Source organism: Sebastes umbrosus, chromosome 14 (genome assembly GCF_015220745.1).
Source record: "Sebastes umbrosus isolate fSebUmb1 chromosome 14, fSebUmb1.pri, whole genome shotgun sequence".
Classification (NCBI taxonomy): domain Eukaryota; kingdom Metazoa; phylum Chordata; class Actinopteri; order Perciformes; family Sebastidae; genus Sebastes; species Sebastes umbrosus.
Window position 1 is genome coordinate 21,132,189 of NC_051282.1, and position 21,801 is coordinate 21,153,989.

At 41.8% G+C, this 21,801-nt stretch overlaps 1 protein-coding gene across 2 annotated transcripts in view; it reads right to left on the reverse strand.

Annotated features, from left to right (window-relative positions):
* Nucleotides 1–1,164: 1,164 nt before the first annotated feature.
* LOC119502372 (SH3 and cysteine-rich domain-containing protein 2-like) overlaps nucleotides 1,165–21,801 on the reverse strand; it is a 32,322-nt gene continuing 11,685 nt past the window's right edge. Inside the window, exons 3-11 of one of the 2 annotated variants that reach the window (XM_037793313.1) lie at nucleotides 19,881–19,975; nucleotides 17,945–18,029; nucleotides 14,092–14,207; nucleotides 12,494–12,563; nucleotides 12,111–12,271; nucleotides 11,926–12,014; nucleotides 7,247–7,298; nucleotides 6,001–6,138; nucleotides 1,165–3,545 (exon numbers count right to left, since the gene is read on the reverse strand). In XM_037793313.1, coding sequence (XP_037649241.1) covers nucleotides 3,447–3,545; nucleotides 6,001–6,138; nucleotides 7,247–7,298; nucleotides 11,926–12,014; nucleotides 12,111–12,271; nucleotides 12,494–12,563; nucleotides 14,092–14,207; nucleotides 17,945–18,029; nucleotides 19,881–19,975 — 905 coding nt within the window. In that variant the 3' untranslated portion in view covers nucleotides 1,165–3,446. The remainder of the gene's footprint in view (nucleotides 3,546–6,000; nucleotides 6,139–7,246; nucleotides 7,299–11,925; nucleotides 12,015–12,110; nucleotides 12,272–12,493; nucleotides 12,564–14,091; nucleotides 14,208–17,944; nucleotides 18,030–19,880; nucleotides 19,976–21,801) is intronic. The other variant, XM_037793314.1, reaches the window with a different exon arrangement.

Consider the following 21,801-nt stretch of genomic DNA (forward strand, 5'->3'; position numbering starts at 1 on the left):
AGTCAGAGGAGAGGATGACATGCAGGCAACTAGCATTTAGCTGTACTCTTTAGCTTCATCAAGCAATAATAGCGGGTAAAAAGTGTATACGTGTGGAGAAGTTTTAGTTTGTTGCAATCTGCAACCTCACCGCTAGATGCCGCCAAATCCTACGCACTGTACCTTTAATGGAAAGACGTAAATACACACAAATTCGTAGAGGCAAAGGCGCGTCTGTGCCAGTTGCTTCGCTTTAAGTACGAACAAAAGCAAAAACCAACAAGCACACATTCAGCCTCGCAAGCTTCAGTCTGTTGTATCTTTCAGGAAAAGCACAATATGTCCAGGAAATAGGCCTATTTAGAAACTGTCATTGATAAACATTGATAGGTACAACAATGACAGCAATGTGGAGCTAAAAAAATGACACAAAAAGGTAAAATTAGTCTTGAGTGAAACGTTTGTTTGAGCTCTTGTGTGATAATAGCTTGAACATGAAAACAGGTTGAGTCATCTGATCATTCACATCAACTAGAGAATGAACGTACGCATATATACTTTCAATAGCAGCTTAAATTCAGGTGTAAATATGAATTATTTTTAACTTGAAGGCAGCTGTTTGGCTCAGGATTTATGCTACATAACATGCACTCTTGAGGATCAACAGTGTTCAGCTGTTCAGCTACACACAGACGGCTCTACAATTAGCTATGCTGACAAACAAATTTCACCATTGAGTGAGTGAATTAATATTTTTTATTTTTGGTCCAAATAAATCCAAATCAGTAAAACCAATCAGTGTTGGTTTCTTTGATTTGATTTGGTTTGTTGTTTGCTGAAAATGCCATTACATTTCCTCTGGTTTATGTGTGTCATTAAATGAAAATATCTTTATTGCTCTCCCTCCAGCAGTGACAGTACGTGATAGTTATGTTGGGTGTGTTTTCATCATTTTGGCATTCCTCTGTGCACAGCAGTGTTTGTTTGGACGATGGAGGATGGTGCATTATGCATGGATGCCAATAAATATCGCCATTAAAGCAGCCTTATATAGGAGCTCCCCGCTATCTGAATCTCATTACAGATGCAGAAAACACCAAATGCTATCCGTCATGCAAACCTGTGTGATAAACAGCATCCACACGTGTGCAATCATGTCATCTGCATACATGAGAAAGGCAGAAACTGTTTTGTAAAGATCTTTTATTGAGGTATGTGGCCAACCAATGACTCTGGACTCAGGATACATCCAAACACATACTTAACAATTTGAATTCTCAAAGGTGTGAACACAAGATGCTACATAAAACTAGACACAATAACAAAGGGTTTACATGGGTAAAAATCATAAATCCAGTTCTGCTTTGACGCCATTTTTCTCCACGATGGTCGTATTGTCGTGTAGTTCTCAGTTCTCATGAAGTTGCAGGAAAAGTATTGTTGAATACGACAGCTATCACTATGAAGGAGATACTTCAACAAAAAGGACAACTTATGACACAAAATAAAGTGCTATTCTCATTATTACAAGAAGAAGAGAAGTTTATTTCTCACAGTCTCTAAAGGCGTTCACATATATTGAAATGTAGACTAAAGAAGGATCGTATTAGCTCGATCTGTGTGCTCTGAAAGAAGACATGAGTTCAATCATTTCATCATTCTACTGCTGCATTCTGTGCTTCAAATATTTTCTTCACGTTCGTGCGTCTCTCTGGAACAAGGTGTCCTTTTCAATGCATCAAACTTGTTTCGTAAGTAACGGTTGAATGAATCGATGGACGCTCAAACCATTATAAGTGTACCTCCATACAGTACAAGAAAAAAAAGATGCCTTCACTTAAGTCATAACTGAACAGCCGCATCAAAAAAAGAGAGGACGCGAGAGGCCAAACGGGGAGCAGAAGATGGAGATGACAGGCTGACATTTTATCGATGATGACTGGTGCACCCATGGGTACAACACTACCTGCATGCACACACTGACTCATAACGGTCTCAACGCTGATGTCATTCCTCTCGCTGCACCTCCTCCTACCTCGGTTTTCCTGCGTCCTCCTCCAAAGCTGTCAGTGAAACTTAGACTCCTCGTCACGGTCAGAAAGAGTCCCCGTTGTGTTGTTTTTCTGGTTTATTTCCCACTGCTCCAGCTCTGGTGAAGTCGTGTAATAATGCTGTGCAGCATTTGCAACACCCACTGCGGCTCTTCGGCGGGTCCTCTGCAGAAAGCAACCCTTTTATGCCTGTCGAGTGAAACCATAGGAACAGCAGCTGCCACTGTTACACTTGGAAGGTCTTCCTCAACGCTCTCGATAACCAGACAAACGAGGGAGGACAACCATTTCTGTTTTCCTAGAGAGACTCGCAAGTTTCATCTCCCTTCCTTTTTGATTTCTCCGGCATCATCTTAGCTTAAAACAATAAGACAACACAAGACAATCACTGCTGTTTCTGAGTTACCAACAAGATACTTTACACCAACACTTATTCCTGTATGGATTAATCAAAATGAAAAGGCAAGGGAAGATTTTCAAGAAATTCCTGGAAGTATCTTGTAGAATAGTTTAAAAGGGTGTGTTTTGCAAAAATGTGTTGAGTTGACCTTTCTGTGGAGCCTTGGGTCCACCAGCTGATTTATGCTCTCTTACCAGAAAATAAAATATGCTGACTCATTTTTTGTACCACATTTTCATCGTTATATTATACTGAAAAAGTCAGTGGGAAAAGTTGCAGTTTGAGTTTCCTGTGAATCCTCAGAGCCTCCCAATTTCTCTTTGAAAATCTTCTCATTTCTGCACTCTCAAGTTGGCGAGTGCAGTTATAACTCCGCCTGACACTGCTGAGGATTTTCGGATCGTGTCTACTCCTTTCATCTGATTCTCCTCTTCTGTCTGAATGGCAGCAGCTCTCTCTGGCTGACAGAAGTTGTCCTTGGCAAGTTGCCTCATGTTAGTACCATGAAGCTGAATGCAGTCCCGAGGCCACAGACCCTGACATGAGCAGATAGGGATGAGACACGCGGAGTGGGCAGAAACAAGAAAAGGATGCTAACAAGAGGCATCATGTTCCCATGACAGGCCTCAGCCTCCTCCCACGTTGGTAGACGTCTTTTTTTAGACGTGAACCGGCATCTGGCAAGCATATTTAAAGCACTTTGTCTAACTAAACATTGATTTTTGTATCGGAAAAGATAAAACTAGACTGCTGAGAAACAGTTCCTTTCTGAAAGCAGGACTACTGCATAACTGTACATTAGATCAGTTCAACTGGAAACCATCGGGGGCGGTGGTTCCAGCTCTTTGGAGAAGTGTGTGGTTCTCGTCCAGTTTATCTGTGTTTGGTTTAAGTCAGTCAGGAAAGGATGGAGAGGGCAGAGGGCGGGGTGGAGGAGGGGTGGAGGTGACGGTCTGAAGAGGGAAGCCTCCCAGGGGGAAGTAGAAGAGGAAGGATGGCGATGTGAGCACAGAGGCTCAGATCTCCTCTATGGAGTCAGCTGGGACCAGCCCTCTCTTCTTCCCGCTGCTCAGCTTCAGAAACATCTCGCCGTCTTCCTGCTTCCCCACACAGATCTAAAACCAGACAGAAACTGAGTTCTCTATTTTCTATAAAGTAACAGATACTAAATTAATTTGACACATTAATAGATCTTCAAGAACATAGGTGGGTGTTGGGGGAATTACCAACAGGTATATCTATTTTGGCAGAAAATTATGGGACTTGATATCATAATCTTCCTTTTAATATGTGAATGAACAGTGCCGGCAGGTAGTGCCAGTTGCCTGCAGTCATTCAATGTAATTTATGCTTAGTATATCTTAATTTGTCACAATTAATTTTGAATAAATAAAAAAAAAAAAAAACACAAAACCTGGGTAAATAATTGGAATTTAAAAATACTATAATTTAGAAATTGGAGCGAAATCAGCAGCTCATTTGTGTTTTTTCTTTTCATTTTGTGATAACAAAAATATTTTTTGACCTGTGCTAAAGAGAACCTCTTAGGCTACATCCATACTAATACGTTTTCATTTTAAAATGCATAACTTTTGCTACATTTATGCTGAGCTTCCACACTACTCCAGCGTTTTAGAAAATGCTGCTGATGCCGTTTTAGTTTGGATGGGCAGAAACGGTGTTTTAATGTGTTTTAAAACAAAAATGTTTGTGTGGATTTAGCCTTAATGTAGATAACAATGCACTGGGTCTTGTTGCAACAGGAATTGTTGGATGTGTGGGGACATAATTGTGGGTGAGAATTGGTTGAAAGTGATATAAAAAAAAGAATCAGTGTAATTTCTTGCTGAAAGTCTGTAAAAAAATAATGGAAATAATGAGTCTTATAGTCGACACACAGACACAGAGATAATTTTGGTGTTAATCCTTTGATCACGCCCTGACCAGGATGTACCCCAGTGTGTGCTGGGATAGGCTCCAGCCCCCTGCAACTCTGCACAGCATAAAGTGGGTACCACAAATAGATCATCACAAACTAAGTAAGGTGACAAACGATTGAGAGGCCCAAAATGTCTGTGTAGGTCTTTAAAGGTATAATATGTAACCATTGCTCCAGATAAGGTTATTTTCTGATTGTTTCACGGCGGTTACGTTCTAAAGCACAAATATACACGACCACAGCTGTGCACAACTCGGCGGGAAGGTGCAGAGTTGCCAGATTTTGAATGAACGCAGCCTTTGGTCAAGGACAGACACGGTCTGGAGGACATGTACATAACAATACACAACCTGAGGCCTGTACTATAAAAGCAGGATTTGAGGTTTGCGAGTCAACTTCATGGTTAACCCTGAGTTTTATGCTGAACACCTAATCTGCTCCGGAGCAGGTTATGTTTGAGATAAGAGATCAACTCGTATAAAAGCACCGCCTACTGACCAATCAGAGCTCGGTGCGCAGATCATACGATAATATTACACAAATACGAAGAAGGTGCAGTCAGAATCCAGGCTAAAAGCAACACAGTTCAAACTGCCAAATGCAGTAAGGACAGCTGGCTGCATGCTGTGGGAGTTTACCGCTTTGAATTATTCTTTTATATCTATTTTTAAATATTTATTTAAAATATTTATTTATTTGCTCTCAAGTCCATTTCACACCACAGGAGTCAGGAACACAGCTGAAAGAAGGCTGAAACAGTCATACACACCATATTGTTAACAAAGAGCATAATGAAGTGTAATCTATTAATTTATTCTATTTTCAGCTATTTATATATCACTTCCCCATCTAGACGAATATATCCGACTTGTGAGTATTCCGTTACATTAGTAAGTCTGGGAATTTACGCCAGCTGTGCTTCTTACATCTGGCAGCTTCATCTGTGTTACTTTTAGACTGGATTATGTGTTCTTTGTATTTGTCCAATATAACAGTTTCCTCTTCCTTTGAAAAAACGTGCCGCTCCGCTGACAGTAGCCTTCTCCATGTTTGTGATTAGTCAGATGCTGCAAACACCGCCCCTTTCATGTAAACGCGCTCACAGCCAGACTGAGAAACCCCGGGTTGATTTACCGAGGTGGTAGGCTAACCACTGTCAGGACTGTCGTAGCAGGATCTCGTTTCTTAGGGTTAGTTAAGCCAGATAACGAGAAGATACCCCGGGTCTGTTGAACTTGCTTTTTTCTAGTACAGGGCCCTGTTCTCATCCGTCAGTATCTGACAGAGTTAAAGGGGGGCTAATGCCTCGGTATCAGAAGCCGAAGGGCGTGTCAGAGTGGCGGTATTTGTCGACATAAAAGGGCTGCACACCCTGCGCGCTGTTATTAGCTGGGGGTTACACGCCCACGTGGGGCTGAAAGGCTGGTTGCAGACGCCCAGAAGAGTCCATAACATAGCAAAATAAGACGAAAATACAGGCAGAGGACAGAAACAGACACCACCACCACCACCACCACAAACTTCTAGTGGGGCATATGTGATGATTGAGAGGGTTTATTAAACCTTTAAGGGGTATAAAAATAAATGAGTGGAAGAAAAAGTCATTAAACGGTCTGATAATATTGGTGTACCTGGGATTCCCTCACGGCCATGTGTCCTCTCCCTCGGTTACCGGGGAAACCCTGGACGACCCGCCACACTCTCTCTCCTGGCCGGACCCGCTGCACAAAGTTGGCAGGGAAGAAGCCCACTTTGTCGCCACTCTTGCCCTGAAAAACACAGGATAACAGTACAATCAGAGGACCATTACATACTGTTTATAAAGTACTGAAATAGTTTCACAGCTGTTTTTTTCATGGTTACCGATCCATTGAGTCTGCATTAGTTTTAATTGTTTTGCTGATGAATGTCTGTTCTGTCTGAAACAGAAGTCCAGACCAGCTGAACATTTCTGAACGTACTGAAATGTTTCAGAGTAGTCATCATCTGTTAAAGTTGGTAGAAACAAAGAGTTCCTCCGTTCTGAATAGTAATGGGAAATTAAAAGCAAAGTGAGACAGACGGCAACACATTTCTGACTGTGCAGTGACGAATCATCATGGCTGCAGAGACAAGAAACTATTTAAGAAGACAGAATGCTTGGATTATACAAATTAAAGGTAATAATTGTTTTTTAAATGCCGACAAGAAATTGCTTCACCTTAATGTCAAATTAATTCTCTGTGTATTTAAAGAAACAGCAGATTATGGCGCTTTGCTTGCTGGTGAAAACAGATGATGTTTTAGTGTTCAGTGTGCAGCCATATTTCACAGTTTATCATCCCCTGCCTCAGGTGTTGATGTGTGTATCAAAGTGATTCATAAACCATACATTAGTGATGAACAGATGATTCACAAATTATACATAATTCAGAGGTTCCTCGGAGCGGCAGTGTTGATTTAAAGTGTTTTAATGACTGCTGCTTCACTTTAGGTGACATAAGTGCTAGTAAATAGTGGTCCGCTGATGGAAGATACAGCGTGCGTCTTCCTTTTTCTGTCACGGACGCACACGGACGCACGTTTGTTTCCATCGGGAGCGAGTGACGCTCATTACAGACTCAATAAAGACCTCTTGAGGCTGCTACACTGGTCAAGTTCATTATGTTAAACTCTTGGTAATTTTCAGAGGAAATTATGTTCTATTTCTGTCTGTGTCTGCCTGCGTGTTTATGACAGGCAAAAGTGGAGCAGGTGTTGTGCATTAGAGGCTTGTTTACAGACTTGAATTAGCACGATAAATGTACACACACACATTTCTGTGCACTCGAATACACATAATGCACACAGGTACGCACCAACACACACATATATGTTTGGAAATGATTTATCACTCACCTTCCACCACTCTTCGTTAGAGTCGTCGGTGACCTGCACGCGATCGCCGGGACTAGAGGAGATAAGACACATAAAAAAGGAGGCATGAAGGGGAGGTGATGAGGTGGAGAGGAAAAAGGGTAGAGGAGGATGGGATACATGATGTGGAGATGAACGAGGCAAGGATAGAGTTGAGTGCAAGGACAAAAGATTACATTATCAGACTGCCACGGAAGGCTGTTGTACCCACGGTTACAAAGCTGTGGAGGTTAAAATGAGTCTTTGTGTCCTTCTGCAGAGGTTACAGAGCAGCCGACACCAAAGTCAGGAGGTCTACATGAAATACGACTCTGTAGCGTCTACTGCAGTGGTGAAGGCTGGTCCTAATCTGCAGCCAACCTGGCCTGAATGCTAATGATGCTACCAGCTTTTGATGAGACTTTTCTACCCACACAGTGTACACACTGTCCTAGATACACAGGTACAAACTGCTGCCCCAAATGCACTTCTGTATACGTCGCGTCTCCTGGGTGTCTGCTCTCACTACTGCCCTATATGATCATCGCTCACCAACACATAAGTTTGCACACAGTTGCATAAATTTACAAACTAGGGTGAGACCCACATATCTCAACTGACACTGGCCATTTATTAGATATGAAACATTTATTCTGCATATAGTTTGGTTTTTGGCTATATCAAAAATAGGTCTCTATAGGTCTCTTTTAGGTCTCTGTGTGCAGTTTGAAGGTTGAACAGTGGGATTAGCCTAGTTTAACTGATGTCTGTGGGAACGGCAGCTTTGCTCATGTGTCAGAAAAATGTCACAATCTTAACATTTGGTCATAATATATCAAATGTTGCATCAGTTTTTCCTGTTTCTGTGAACCCACAGCCAGCGAGGGTTTGGATGTGGTGTGTTTTCCATGAGGGAAAATGAAAACTGGCAACTATAGTCGAAAGAGTAGAAAGTATTAAACGTTCAGCCTCTCCTACTTTTGAGAGGAGCTGCTACTTGATCCTATAAAAATCTATGAATAAAGCTAAACCAATCTTACTTCCCCTTCAAACTGCAAGATTAAACATAAGCAAGGTACCGTGTTTGTTGGGGAAAATAGAAAAATAAACCCCAAAATCAAACCCTAACCAAAACAATTCCCAGCAGGCATTTTGATTTTTGAAAGCAGGAAATGTGCAGATGAAACAAATTTTGTTAACGATACATCCAGTGTCCCAACCATAACAGTGAGCCAACCATAGACTGTGGACAATTGGTGCTTTCCAAGGAAACTCGTGAGCTTATCTTTACAACATGGCTGTCGGCGTCTCGAAGCCACAGAGGCTAAGAATTTAGCAAGCTAGCAAGTGGGTAACATAATGCATTAGATCCAAAGGCATAGCAGAGGCAAAAGATGAGGCCGTTGGGAATATCAACATTTTCCTCAGACCTATTATACAATTACAAAAATATTTTACAATATATTCACTTATTATGCACCGAAAAATTAACTTCCAAGGCCTCCGCCATTTCTGACAACATCAACAAACACGTCACACCTCGTAAACTCAGAGCTTTCAGAAACTTTCCTCTTACAAGATCTTGAATACCACAAGATGGGGGTGTTCATACTCTTCTCGTGAACACGGTAAACACGACCCCATTTGAAAGCACCAATAGTCACTGTGACATCATCCATTGGTTTGAGGGCTACGGTTTTGAAGCCATGATTTCGGCATTTTGGCCGTCGCCATCTTGGTTTTTTGCAACCAGATGTGACACAAGACGGTGGAGCCAAGTAAAACCAAACACTGAATAAGAGTTTTTTTAGGTGACCAAAAATGTTACAATTAACTTTCACAAACTGAAAACAAACTGTGAAAGGGTTAAAGATCTAAGACGAAAACGCAGACAACTCCCAGACCGGACAACGCCGTGGTAATGTCCTGTCAATCACAAGGTAGCCACTGGAACTAGTCCAATCCAGTCATTTTTAATGTTATAAAGTACATCTGTTGTTTTCCTGCTACGACAAGCCAAACTGTCTGCTGGGAAAAAGGTCTATCGTTTACTCACACCAATTTTACAATCAGGTGTTTTGACTTATTTTGCCCAATTAGGCCTCTGCTGTCCTCAGGACTGTGGTAATATGGTGAAGTCTGTGCTTGATTGACACTGGCCCAATCCCAATGTCACCCCTGAGGCCGTAAGCCCTGAACCCTCAGGGACTTTACTGACATCAACTGGTAAATGGTTGAGTGTTAGAGGCTGCAAGGGCTTGAAATGGTATAAATACGAATGGGAGAGCACTTTGTGGCAACATATCACATTACCTTGACAACGCCAATTGGTTTGTTTTTTTTACTGCCTGATTTGAACGTCTTCCAGACTCTTATGAGACCAGAGTAAGCCTAATTGCCAAATAATCAATTTGCAAACTGTTTTTATGTTCCATCTTAAATCCTTAATGTTAATGTTTCTGTGTTAATTTAATATGCCAGGCTGAACACCAATATGCCGTCCTCTTTGTTCACCTTTTTTTTTATTTAACGCCTATGAGCTTCCCCTGGTAAAGTCCGCAGAAATAGGGACTAATGGAAAGTGTTCATAAAGGGCTCAAAATAGGAAAGTGGACGAGATCAGGCGTGAGCAGCAGCAGGGGGTGTTGACAAGAAGCTGCGGTCAAGTTGGACAGTTTCCAGCAGCCTTCAAAGAATTTACAGGAAGTCACAGGAAAAGTTACATCCTGTTAGATCCGATTTGTAGGTTACTACAACTGCCAACTGCGGTACCTGGCTCTAAAAACTGCGGGCGCTTTGATCTCGTGAAGTTATCGTTGCTCACGTGTGCACAACATCAGAGCAAGTCGGACACAAATCTAACCGGCATGCATTGTGCGTCGATCGCCGGTGATCGATTCTGTGTAGGCCTGGCTCATCGCGAACAAGCCTAATGTTTGCAAGAGAGCTCTCATGCACTTGACGATTGAACAGTGGGACAGCCTTAAACCCTCACAGACTTTTCGGGCCTCAAAGTCTGTGAGTCTCTGAATGTGGACATTGGGATTGGGGTTAGTTGTGTTGCACCTGTTAGGGTGGGGCAATTTACTCCTTCATCACTCTTATTAGTGCATGTGTCTGAAATCACTGCCTCGTTCACTCTTTCACAATAGAAATAATGATAGATTAGACACATTACTCAATAGTGAACATGCCATGGACCCTGCTTTTTTCATTTTATTGTGAGACCTGTTTTTTTCATGGGCACTACATAGTGCATACATTTCACACATTAACCATTCACTCTTATACTCAAATATAATGGCAGAGTGTAAATGTAGTGCAATGTAGAACGAATAAAGAGTGATTTCGGTCACAGAAATGGAGATTTGGTGAGCTTAATTACCAGCGCAGCTCCATTAAATCTGCCAGAACAACTCAAAACACCTGTGTGGGTGTGCAGGGCTTTTAAACTCAAACAACCTGAGTGCTAATATTTTATGTTTTAGTTCTGCAATTGTACAATTAATGTATCCACTCTGGATACAATAATTGTTCCCTAATATTGAACATGGGCGATCGGCCAAATTACAAAGAAATCATTAACTTAAAAAGATACATGATTCCTTCCAAAATATTGTGTAGATTTGGTCTTCTGCAGTCTATACTGGTCAAACCCTGACAGAAGCACAGAGACACATTATGCTTTCATTAGGTTACATTAGGGCTGTCAAAGTTAACGTGATAACGCAAATTCTATTCTGTAGCGGACTCAGTTTTAAAGCTAGAGTGAAGATTTGAGTATCATATATATATATATATATATATATCCATTGGTACCAACCATGTCATACTAGCTTGTCACAAAGGAGGTTAAATAATGATCCAAACTCACACTAAATTTTGGTGAGGAAAAAGTGTCATGGCCTTTTTCAAAGGGGTCCCTTGACCTCTGACCTCAAGATATGTGAATGAAAATGGGTTCTATGGGTACCCACAAGTCTCCCCTTTACAGACATGCCCACTTTATGATAATCACATGCAGTTTGGGGCAAGTCATAGTCAAGTCAACACACTGACACACTGACAGTTGTTGTTGCCTGTTGGGCTGCAGTTTGCCATGTTATGATTTGAGCGTATTTTTATGCTAAATGCATACACATAGCAAAGATGTCGGTTAACAGTCCCACGGATCTACCACTGTTGTCCCCTAACCATGCATACTCACACATTTTGCCCTCATTTGAGTGCTCTGTTCTTCCTTTCTTCTCTTTTCTCATCCTTCCTCATCTTAAATAGCTTTTATTTCTATGTTTGCACTTTGCTTTCTCTGCCTATTTCTCCCATCCTCTCCCTCTCTCTGTCTATGATAATCTTTAGCTTCATGCCATCTCCCCTTATGTCTGTCCGCCCTTTCATCTCTCAGTTGTTCAGTGTCTTTATCCTCTCCCCTGCTGGGCACACAGCTCAGTCTCTAGCTCTGTAAGGGGACAGTGATGGGCTTTGAGTTTATAATTAGTCGTCCTTAAGGGCGCCCCGCCACCGTCCTCTGCAGATGGTGGGGACATTTTCATCCTGCAGGAACAAACAGCCCGGGCAAAAATACACATAATAGCGAAAACACAATGCCGCACAAGCACTCCAGCATGTGCACACACATGAGGGTGCTTGCCCAAAGGAGGTCTGTGTGGCTTTTTACTCACTGAAGTTCCAGGTCATTCTGTTCCTGAGGCAGAAACTTGTAGAGCGCTACATAGGTGTGGATGGAGTGAACTTCAATGCGCTTTGGCACCTGGACACAAGGAGACACAGGGACAGCGTGAGACAGAGATAAACACTTGAGGGGGAAAACATCAAGTCTGTACAGGGTGATTTAAAAGAGCGGTACCATCAAACTGCTCTCCTCTCCAGGAGTCTGAGCATCTGCAGGAGTCTCAGCTTCGTCAGGAGGCAGAGCTTCTGCAAGAGGCTGAGCTTCTGCAGCAGCCTGATCTTGGCTGCCGCTCTCGTCTTCCTCCTTCTCGACCTCGTCGTCGGGGTCGGGGATGTCTGAGGGTGGCGAGAAATTTTTCTTAGAAGGTGTCAGACATGCACGCATCCACACATTTTAATCAGGCAGGCCATTTTTCACAAGCAAGTCTCTCTCTCGCTCACACAGACAGACATGCACAGGTAAACACAACGTATGCATAGACACACACGGGCATGGCCAAACAACGCATATGCCTTTCCACATACATGGAGACACGGACACACAGCAGCAGTGTTTACCCCCTGTCTCCTGAGTTATCTCTTCCTCCATGCTGCACTGTCTCTGCTGCATCTCCTCACCTCCCTCCCCCTTATCAACGGAGGAAATAGAGAGGAAAATGTTAGCACCAGGATGTCAAAGAGGGTGCACTCGATAGTCGGGAGTGACACTTTTCTCTGCGCTGAATTATTCAGAATGTACACCACACAGATCAGTAGACCTGCATACATGAGATATATACCGTCATGTATGAAACACGTTTTGGGGGATCTAGGGACACTGGTTCAACTACATGTTTAATGAGAAGAACACAGAGACCAGTGTCGTCCATTATGCTCCTCTTGATACCCTGGTGCTCAATTATAACACTTCACCATATGCCAAGTTGGATTTACAGTAAGCAGGGGACTAGCACAACCTCAGAAGAGAGGAAACTTCTGAAAAGCTTTGAAATTAATTTTCAATCAAGTTTGACATTTTGGGAATTACGTTGCCTCATTCGCTTTCTTATCATTCTCATTCGTTAGCGGAGAAGATAAGCAACCTGGTATCACACCAAAGCGTGTAATAGACCCATCCGTCCATCAAAGCGTGTCAGTGTCACGTTTTGCCTCACTGAGGCGTGAATAGTACACGCCTGTATGAAGGTGCAGTAGCCGAAACCACTCACTTAGGTGTAAGCAACAAAACCAGTTAGTTGGGTTTAGGAAAAAACATGATGGTTGACCTTAAAATAAGTACGTAAACTTTAGCTTCAGTGCTATTTCACGACATAACTACGTCAACGAGCGCTGGAGCAACACTTCAACGGCAATCATCTCATCTGATTCTCCGCCAGAAAGTGAATACACATATTTCCCAAAATGTCAAACTATTCCTTTAAAGCTCAATTGCTTAGTTATCCTTAAAATAAGGATGCACCGATCCGACTTTTTCAGTCCCGATACCAATAGCAATAGCTGGGCTTTGGGTATCGGCCGATACCGAGTACCGATCCGATACCGGTGTTTAATTAATAAGCTGTATGCCTCTCTGTGTAGAAGTGACTGGGATCTTTATTTTATGTGTAACGCAACATCAGGCTTAACTTAAACATTGCTTTCTTAAATTTGTAAAACTAAATGTAACAAATAAATACATGAATACAAATTTACTGAATTATTTATTATTCAAATAATAAATCGTACACCAGCAACTTGGTAAAAAATCTTCATAATTAACAGGAATTACAATTCAGGTTTGATGTAGCAACAAATTAGTCAAAACTTAAACATTCCAGTATGTAATGTGTATATAATATAAACATAGAATCAAATTGAATAGGACCCATTGTCACCGATATCCGATCCAGCTATTTGAGTCAGTATCAGCCCGATATCTGATCCGGGTATTGGTGCATCCCTACTTTAAAATCATCCAGCCAATTCTGGCAAATATTTCTAAAGTTTTTACAAAATGTGTCAGCGCTACAAACTAGGGAGTGTTGTGCTAATCACTGCTCTACCTTTGGTCTCAATACTTCACCAGTGAGTGATCTAATGTCGTAAAAACGTTTATGTGTTAATCACACTGATCGTACTGTCCTCTACCCCCTGACCACAGGGTGATGATGTCATACCAGGCTGCGTGTTGGCGACTCTGACAAACTGCCAAAACTGGAGCGGCTCATCTGTGCCAAGGACGTCCCAAAGCGCAAGGCGGCATACACGGGGTCTACACGCTTCTGCGTCGCCTCTGAAACCACACATACACACACACACTTTCGTAGGTTCACTTTATTTACAAAAATAGATTATTCAGGCAAAGACACAGCTCCTCACACAATTTGGGCAACATGCTGAGATTACACTGTACATCATTATTATTGTGCCAATCTGAAGGAACCAGAAGGTCTAAATATAACAGTCCTGGACCCAAGTGACCCACTTTAGATCTGACAGAGGACAGCAGCCAGACGTTAAGGAGATATCAAGACGTTCCAATAATTCTACACGCTGTGATTTATTTATACATTTACTTATTGGCAGGAGATGTGTCTTAGTTTTAATAGCCGTGGAGCTGTAGTTGAGTAGAAAGGGAATAAGAGATGAGATTTAAAATATGGAAATCCTCAGAAAGCCTTCTCTGCTACATTTCATGTAGATGGCAGCGCTCGGTGCTATCACAGTATTTCTGAAGTTAGGAATTAAATTTTCTGCTCCTTTTTCCACCCAGCTCAACACAAGTCGAAAAGAGGGCAGAATGAATTTTTTCTGCCAGGCCTGAAGCGCTCTGTCTGTGTCTGTGTGTGTGTGTGTGTGTGCAGGATGAAGTCGTAATGCTTTTCTGTTTCATATTGCAGTCAGTGCCTCCATGCTCTCGTCGGGTGATAAATAAAACAAACATTAACAGAAATCCTGCAGCGAGACTAGTGTGCTTAATGTGACTATGGTGCATATAAGTGTACGTATTCAGAGGTGATAAAGCTCAAGTGTGCTTTAATTGATTGTAGCATTTTCAGTGCAGGAGGCTTTTCTGCAAAGAGCAATTAATTAAGCGGGGGAAGAGAGTAAACAGACAGTCGTGCTCAGAGAATCTCTACTCCTCTATACAAATAAATATTTTCACAGTCTCTGACCTTCAGCTCTCTTTTAAGTGCCGAGCGGAGGATCGTATATGTGATATGGCTTCACATCTCTCTTCATATGTACCTTTATCAACCCTTTGACTTGAGCTTACCTTGACAAACTTCAATAAATGAACGAATCCATGTATATATTTCAATTGGTATAATCTAGGGCTTTCAAAGTTAACATGAAAATAATGCATTAACGCAAATTGCGATTTTTAGGTTGTTGCGGGTTCAGTTTTAAAGGTAGAGTGAAGATACTGGTATCATATGAAACTAGAAATCCAAAGGAATCCATTGGTACCAACCATGTCCTTATCGCCAAGGAGGTTAAATAACGCTCCAAACTCGCTTACATTTTGGTGAGGAAAAACTGGCTATTTTCAAAGGGGTCCCTTGATCTCTGACCTCAAGATATGTGATGAAAATGGTTTCTATGGGTACCCACGAGTCTCCCCTTTACAGACATGAGCACTTTATGATAATCACATGCAGTTTGGGGACGAGTCATAGTCAAGTCAGCACACTGACACACTGACAGCTGTTGTTGTCTGTTGGGCTGCAGTTTGCCATGTTATGATTTGAGCATATTTGTTTATGCTAAATGCAGTACCTGTGAGGGTTTCTGGACAATTTCCGTCATTGTTTTGTGTTGTTAATTGATTTCCAATAGTAAATATATACATACGTTTGCATGAAGCTGCATATTTATCAACTCCCGTGTTGATAAGAGTATTAAATACTTGAAAACTCTCCCTTTAAGGTACATTTTGAACAGGTAAAAAAATGTGTGATTAATTTGCGATTAATCGCGATTAACTATTTTAATCGATTGACAGCCCTAGTTTTTATTTTATGTTTTTTATTGCCTGATTTAAACGTCTTCCAGGCTCTTACGAGACGAGAGGTAGCCCAACTGCCAAATAATCAATTAATCGTTTTTGTCAAAACAGCACCGTTAAGCAAAATTAAAAGAATTGGTTGACCATTTCTTTTAGTTTTGCTTAAGGTGCGTAATATCGCCTACAATCGACTGACAGCTCTACTATAATCAGATTTTAATTGACATTGAAAGATTGCAGCTTAAAGCGTTTACTGTTAAGTACTTCACTCCTGCAGCTATTAGACGCTCCCGCTCATAAATGAGGTTTAATATGACACAATAAACTGCTTTGCCAAAAGGGAGTTGATGTGAAATTACAGGGTCTGTAAGTAAATCCTTTCATAAAAAAAAATGCCAGCTAATATTAATGTGTGTAAAAATGTATTTTGGATTTTTTCCAAGCCTTTAGTTAGCGTAATTATGAGGACACTTTGCAATGTGTGATTGTGAGTTTTGGCAGGTTGTAGTCTCAGCTGGCCCTGGCAGAGTCCCAGGCGTCATGGCGCTCAGCTCGGGGCGATGACAGAGCTGTAGGTCAATTGTACCCTGATTCATGGACGGTGCGAGGAAGTGACAGCACGAGGTGCTAACCCTGATTCAGCGAGGCATACAGTATGTGAGATGAAGGACTGTATCACCTACACAGATGTTCATCCAAAAGGTATGACAAAGAAAAACAAGCTCCCATTCAGAGATGATGATGAAAGGAAGAACAAATTCAGGTACTTTTAGGGACAAAACAGACTGTGTTTCAACCTTCAGCAGGTTTACTTGACAAAGACACAACAAGGGAACGTCAGATTTGTTTACTTCCATAATTGTCTACCACTTAGTAAAAACATGATTTGTATTCAAAATGTGGTTTTGGTGAAATAGAGGGGGATGTTATGATGCAAAAAGCTAGTTACTAATCAGAAAATAAGCAGCAATAGAGAGAAGAGGCCCTACCCCTTTCTGGTGGACCCCATGGGACCGTATTTCTGAAAAAATATCAACGGTAGTCAACGGCGATCCTGTTTGAATTGCGCCATGAATCACACATATGGTGTGTGTCAATTTAAAAGATAATTTTGCAAGTCAAGAAAGTCGCAGTTGTAAATCTGTTGAAGTATAAGACTGTAAAAATACATAATTAGGAAGACTATACACCCAAAAGTGTGCCTCTCTATTTCGTACTGTGATGTACTCACACCAGCAACAGGTCTGATCGTTCTTTCTCTTCCCGGATGATAAAAAGACCAGGAGTCGCCGGATGAAACACATCAGGTAAGATAATGTTTCATCTGTGTGTGGAAGTTAGTTAGCTAGCTAGTGTTGGTGAAGTATATTGTGCGAGACGAGAGATGTAGTTCACTGAGCGGTTTCACACAAAACTAAATGATACTACGACAAACTGAGACTTTCTCGACTTGCAAAAATGATGTTTTAAATTGACCAACATCATATGTGTGATTCATGGCACAATTCACATGGGATCAAAAACATATCTGTCTCTCGCCTTTGACTCCCATTCATATTTTTTCCATAATAAGGTCCCATGGTGTCCACCGGAAGGGGAGAGGACTTCACCTCTCTATTCAACGTTGCTTTAAACATGCCAGACAACGAAGTAATACCCTTCATCAAGTCCAAGGATAAACAGTACAAAGCATAAACAGAAATATAAAAACATAAACATTAGAACTTATAAATATTTATTCACATACTTCCAGGGTGCAGACCGTCCGTCAGCCTCCAAGAGAAGCTGAATTTGTTCTTCCTCTTTATATTTTCCCACTTCCTCGGTCGTCAGGTGAGATGGAGACAGTTCTGGGTTTTATTTCAGTGGCATGCACAAGCACACAGAGAAATCTACAAATAAACCAAATGGCTAGACGAGAGCAACGTCACGAAACAAAAGCACATGGGACGCATACATAACAATGCACGTGTGCACTCACTCATAAAACACACCCACGCAGACACTCAGGGTACGCTCACCTTGGCTCGGCTGGACTTCCTTGACGACAGACAATTGGTCATTGACGAGCATCGGCGAGCTGAAGTTTCGCTTGAACGCCCCAGACTAATGGAGGAGAGCAGAAAGAAGGATTTATTTTTAGTTTACTTCTTGTTTATAGGCTGAGCTGATGAAACTGGCTCCATGTAGAGCATTAATGGAAATTTGGAAATTACTGAATCAGAAAGGCATCAAGATCCGCTGAGTGATGCACATACTGCAGGATAAAGAGTTCATTTCTGCCTTCGAGTCACAAACTGAAGCAACGTGAAGCTCTCTTTGCTGCTAATTATGAACGATAAATTTACTCAGCCACTTACTCGTACAGTATGCACATGGCTTACACACAGGCATGGATATGTGATTCTGTGTGTGTCTGTACGGGTGCAATTTCACACTGAATTCAGCACAGTAAGTGTTTCTGTTTGTTTTTGCCTTGACTTGCAAATGAGCCACTCAGTTTGTCATATTATGTTGACGAGAGAAACACTCCGAGACACCTTTTTTCCTGTAAAGATATCCAAGTTCTGGTCTGACGATATATTACCTTTGGCTGCCCTCATCACTCCCCTAGCTCGCCCTCTCTCCGTCTTTGTGCGTTTCTATCTAACTGCACTGAGCCGTTTTGAGCACAGTGCTCTTAAAAATTGTCCGAGTGCCTCTCAGAAGGTCTCGCCTCTCGCTGCATGCTAATGTCCTCTGCCCTGCACTAGAGGATAAACACAAAAGCTCTGTCTGAAATCACTCCCAATTGCACTACACTCCTCAGGTCAAGAGTGTTTGAGTCTGTGAGTTGAAACTTCCACTTTCTTATCAAGTTTTTCATTTAAACACTGTACTTAAGACTGTCCCACAACATGCATCGAAATGAATTTCAAAGTGCAGGTAAAATGCGTGATCCAGAAGTCCAGGTTCATCATGGTAAAGTTACCATGGTAATAGTGTTTCTGCTCAGGTATTTCAAATCATGATTGCAATCCAAAATCGTGGGAAGGGAGGGGAGGGGTTGCCACATGGGTGGGTGGAGGGATAACCTTTCTTGGTTATTGTTGCCGGTGTTTTTATAACCTGGCTGATAAAATGTCTTGGGAAAATCAGAGAAATTGCAGGTTAGACTGAACTGAGGAGGAGGAACTTGTGCTGTTATGGTCCCTTCTTCAAAAACTCCCTGAATCATTACATTAGCTATACCAGGTTACATTTGTGTAGACAATAAGTCACACAATGGTGAGATTTGTGCCTGATCAGAAGTGTCTTCTATTAGTTTTGGTCTCTCACCTCCGATGAAGAGCAGCGCACAGCCGCTTCTCAAGACTAAGGGCCCTATTTTAATAATTATATGCTATTCTAGCATATAATTATTAAATAATAAAGTAATTTTCGATACATTTTGAGGTAAATATTGGGGTAATTTGGCAGTAATCTTCTAGTCTTCCGACCACTCAAAGCACTTTACACTACATGTCAGTATTCACCCATTCACGCACGCATTCATACAGTGATGGCAGAGGCATGCCATGCAAGGTGCCAACTTTGCCCATCAGGATCTAATCTAAATACTACACTTTCACACACCGATGGCACAGCCTTCGGGAGCAATTTGGGATTAAGTGTTTTGCTCAAGGACACATCGACATGTGACCGGAGAAGCCGAGGATCAAATCACCGACCTTCGGATTGGTGGACGACTTGCTCTACCCTCTGAGCCGCACACGCTGAAATTTGCAGGTCTCTAAAATGAAGTCTTAACGCAACTGCTTAGCGCCAAAAATGGCGCCAAATTAAAAAAAAAAAAAAAGATTACAGATAAAACGTTGATCAAAGACATTTAGTCAATGACTATGTTGAGTAAAACTACCAATGTTATATAAAAGAGCATCAAATCTAATCATCAGAAGTCAGTGAGTGTATTCGCACCTTCCCATGACAGAGCTGCTGCGACAGTTCCGAGGTGCACCACAGGTGAGCAGCCATCTTGCATGTTTTACACCGCAGAGCTTGTTTGGAGTTTCCTGCAGAGAGGGACGGAGATGAGAGAATGAGAGCAGATGACACGCACACATGGAGGCAGCCACACACACAAAAAAGAAAAGAAACACACAGCAGGCTGCAGATCTGCAACAGACAGAGAGTCCTAACAAACCAGATCAGATCATATGAGCAGGTTTCCCTCTGCTCAGGTAGAGAGTAATCAAGAGTTGTGGTTCTATCAAGCTGGCAATGACACCAACAGCTTCATAATCAACCCGGAGAGATTGGAAACCAGCTGGAGATATTTCAATCATAATCGATTTGGCATCGAGTCATCTCGCTTTTTCATCTTTCAAGTGCTCTGAGCATTGAGATGTTCCCCTCTCATCTTTTTATGCGATGACAAATCCTCTGTTGATTGTTGAATGTTTTTAACGATTAAGGGGTTGAGTCACTTTTTATCCTGCAAACCAAAGATGAAAAGATTTCCTGGATTTGTCGTGGATGACATCGACAGGTCTATTATGGAGCAGAAACAACAAACAACTTGGATGGCTCGATAAAAACAGTGCTTTTACTTTGAAGAGGGAACATGGACTCTACTTCATCAGCCTAACAAGGAGGCTGGACTGTGTTTGGGGACTGCAGCTAGATTGAGGTGATGCATCACATAAATAAACCCACAGTGTATGCAAAAAAAAAAAAAACACCACAGGCGCAAAAAGCAGAGGAGCAGGTTGGAGTCTGTAATCAATCATGGTGACAGGAAGTAGATTCAGCAAAAATACTAGCAGCAGCTATAGTTCATACAAGCGGCAAATTAGGCATGAGAGCACTCACACATCTGTATCACTAATGGTTTCTTTACTGATTAAACACTGAGAGAGCTGCTTTGAAATCTAATTTTCCTTAAATGGAGCAGAAAAAAAAGGATCAGCTAGTGAGGTGAGGTAGTTTAAAAAATCATCTGTTTCAGGGTGTTTTTTTCTTCTTTGAAACAAGTGATGCTATTATCTTCATGCTACAGTACCTGAAGGAACAGTTTGACATTTTGGGAAATTCAGACTCAGATGAGACGATATCCTCGTCTAGCTCTCCGCCAGGACGTGAATAAGTGTATTTCCCAAAAGGTCGAACTTCTGCTTTAAGGAGTTGTATAGACTCCTAAATCCTGCCGTGGTGATAAAACATTGTCTTTATATAACAATGTTAAATGATTTTAGCACAATAGGTGGTGTTACAGTTGCCACGAAGACAAAGGCCCTGTTCAGTCCTGGCATTAACATGCATCCTAAAGTGATCGGATCACAAGTGGACAGCTCTAAGTACGCCTGTTCACACCTGGCATTATAATGCGTCTCCACATGCGTCTCCAGTGACCATTTGTGATCTGATCTCACTTCCCCGCTCTATATGCAAATAAATATGTAATAAACACACGGCTAATAAAGCAGATGTTGTGACGTAATATAACATGAATGTCAGTAGTAATATCCTACATATTCGTGAATTCTGGTACAATTTATTAATATCAAAATATAAGGTTATTGTACCGGTTGTCTTTACCAGACAACAGCGGGGTAACAGAGCTTCAGAGAGCGGGCGAGCGAGCGAACGGGCGGAACAAAAACACGACACATCTCTGACAGTAGAAGACGTTTCCATGCTGCGAGGCAAACAAGCGCTCGTGTCTGTCTGTCTATTCACCTGAGGAACGCAGAAACCTGCGGAGCCCAGCGGGACCTCAGTAGAGTAGGCGGTCCTTAATGTGGCCCAGGACACATTTACTGAATGTGGTCTGAGCGATCGGATCTCAATGCGTCTTGAGTGCGTTCACACCTGTACTTAAAGCAGTCCACTTGTGATC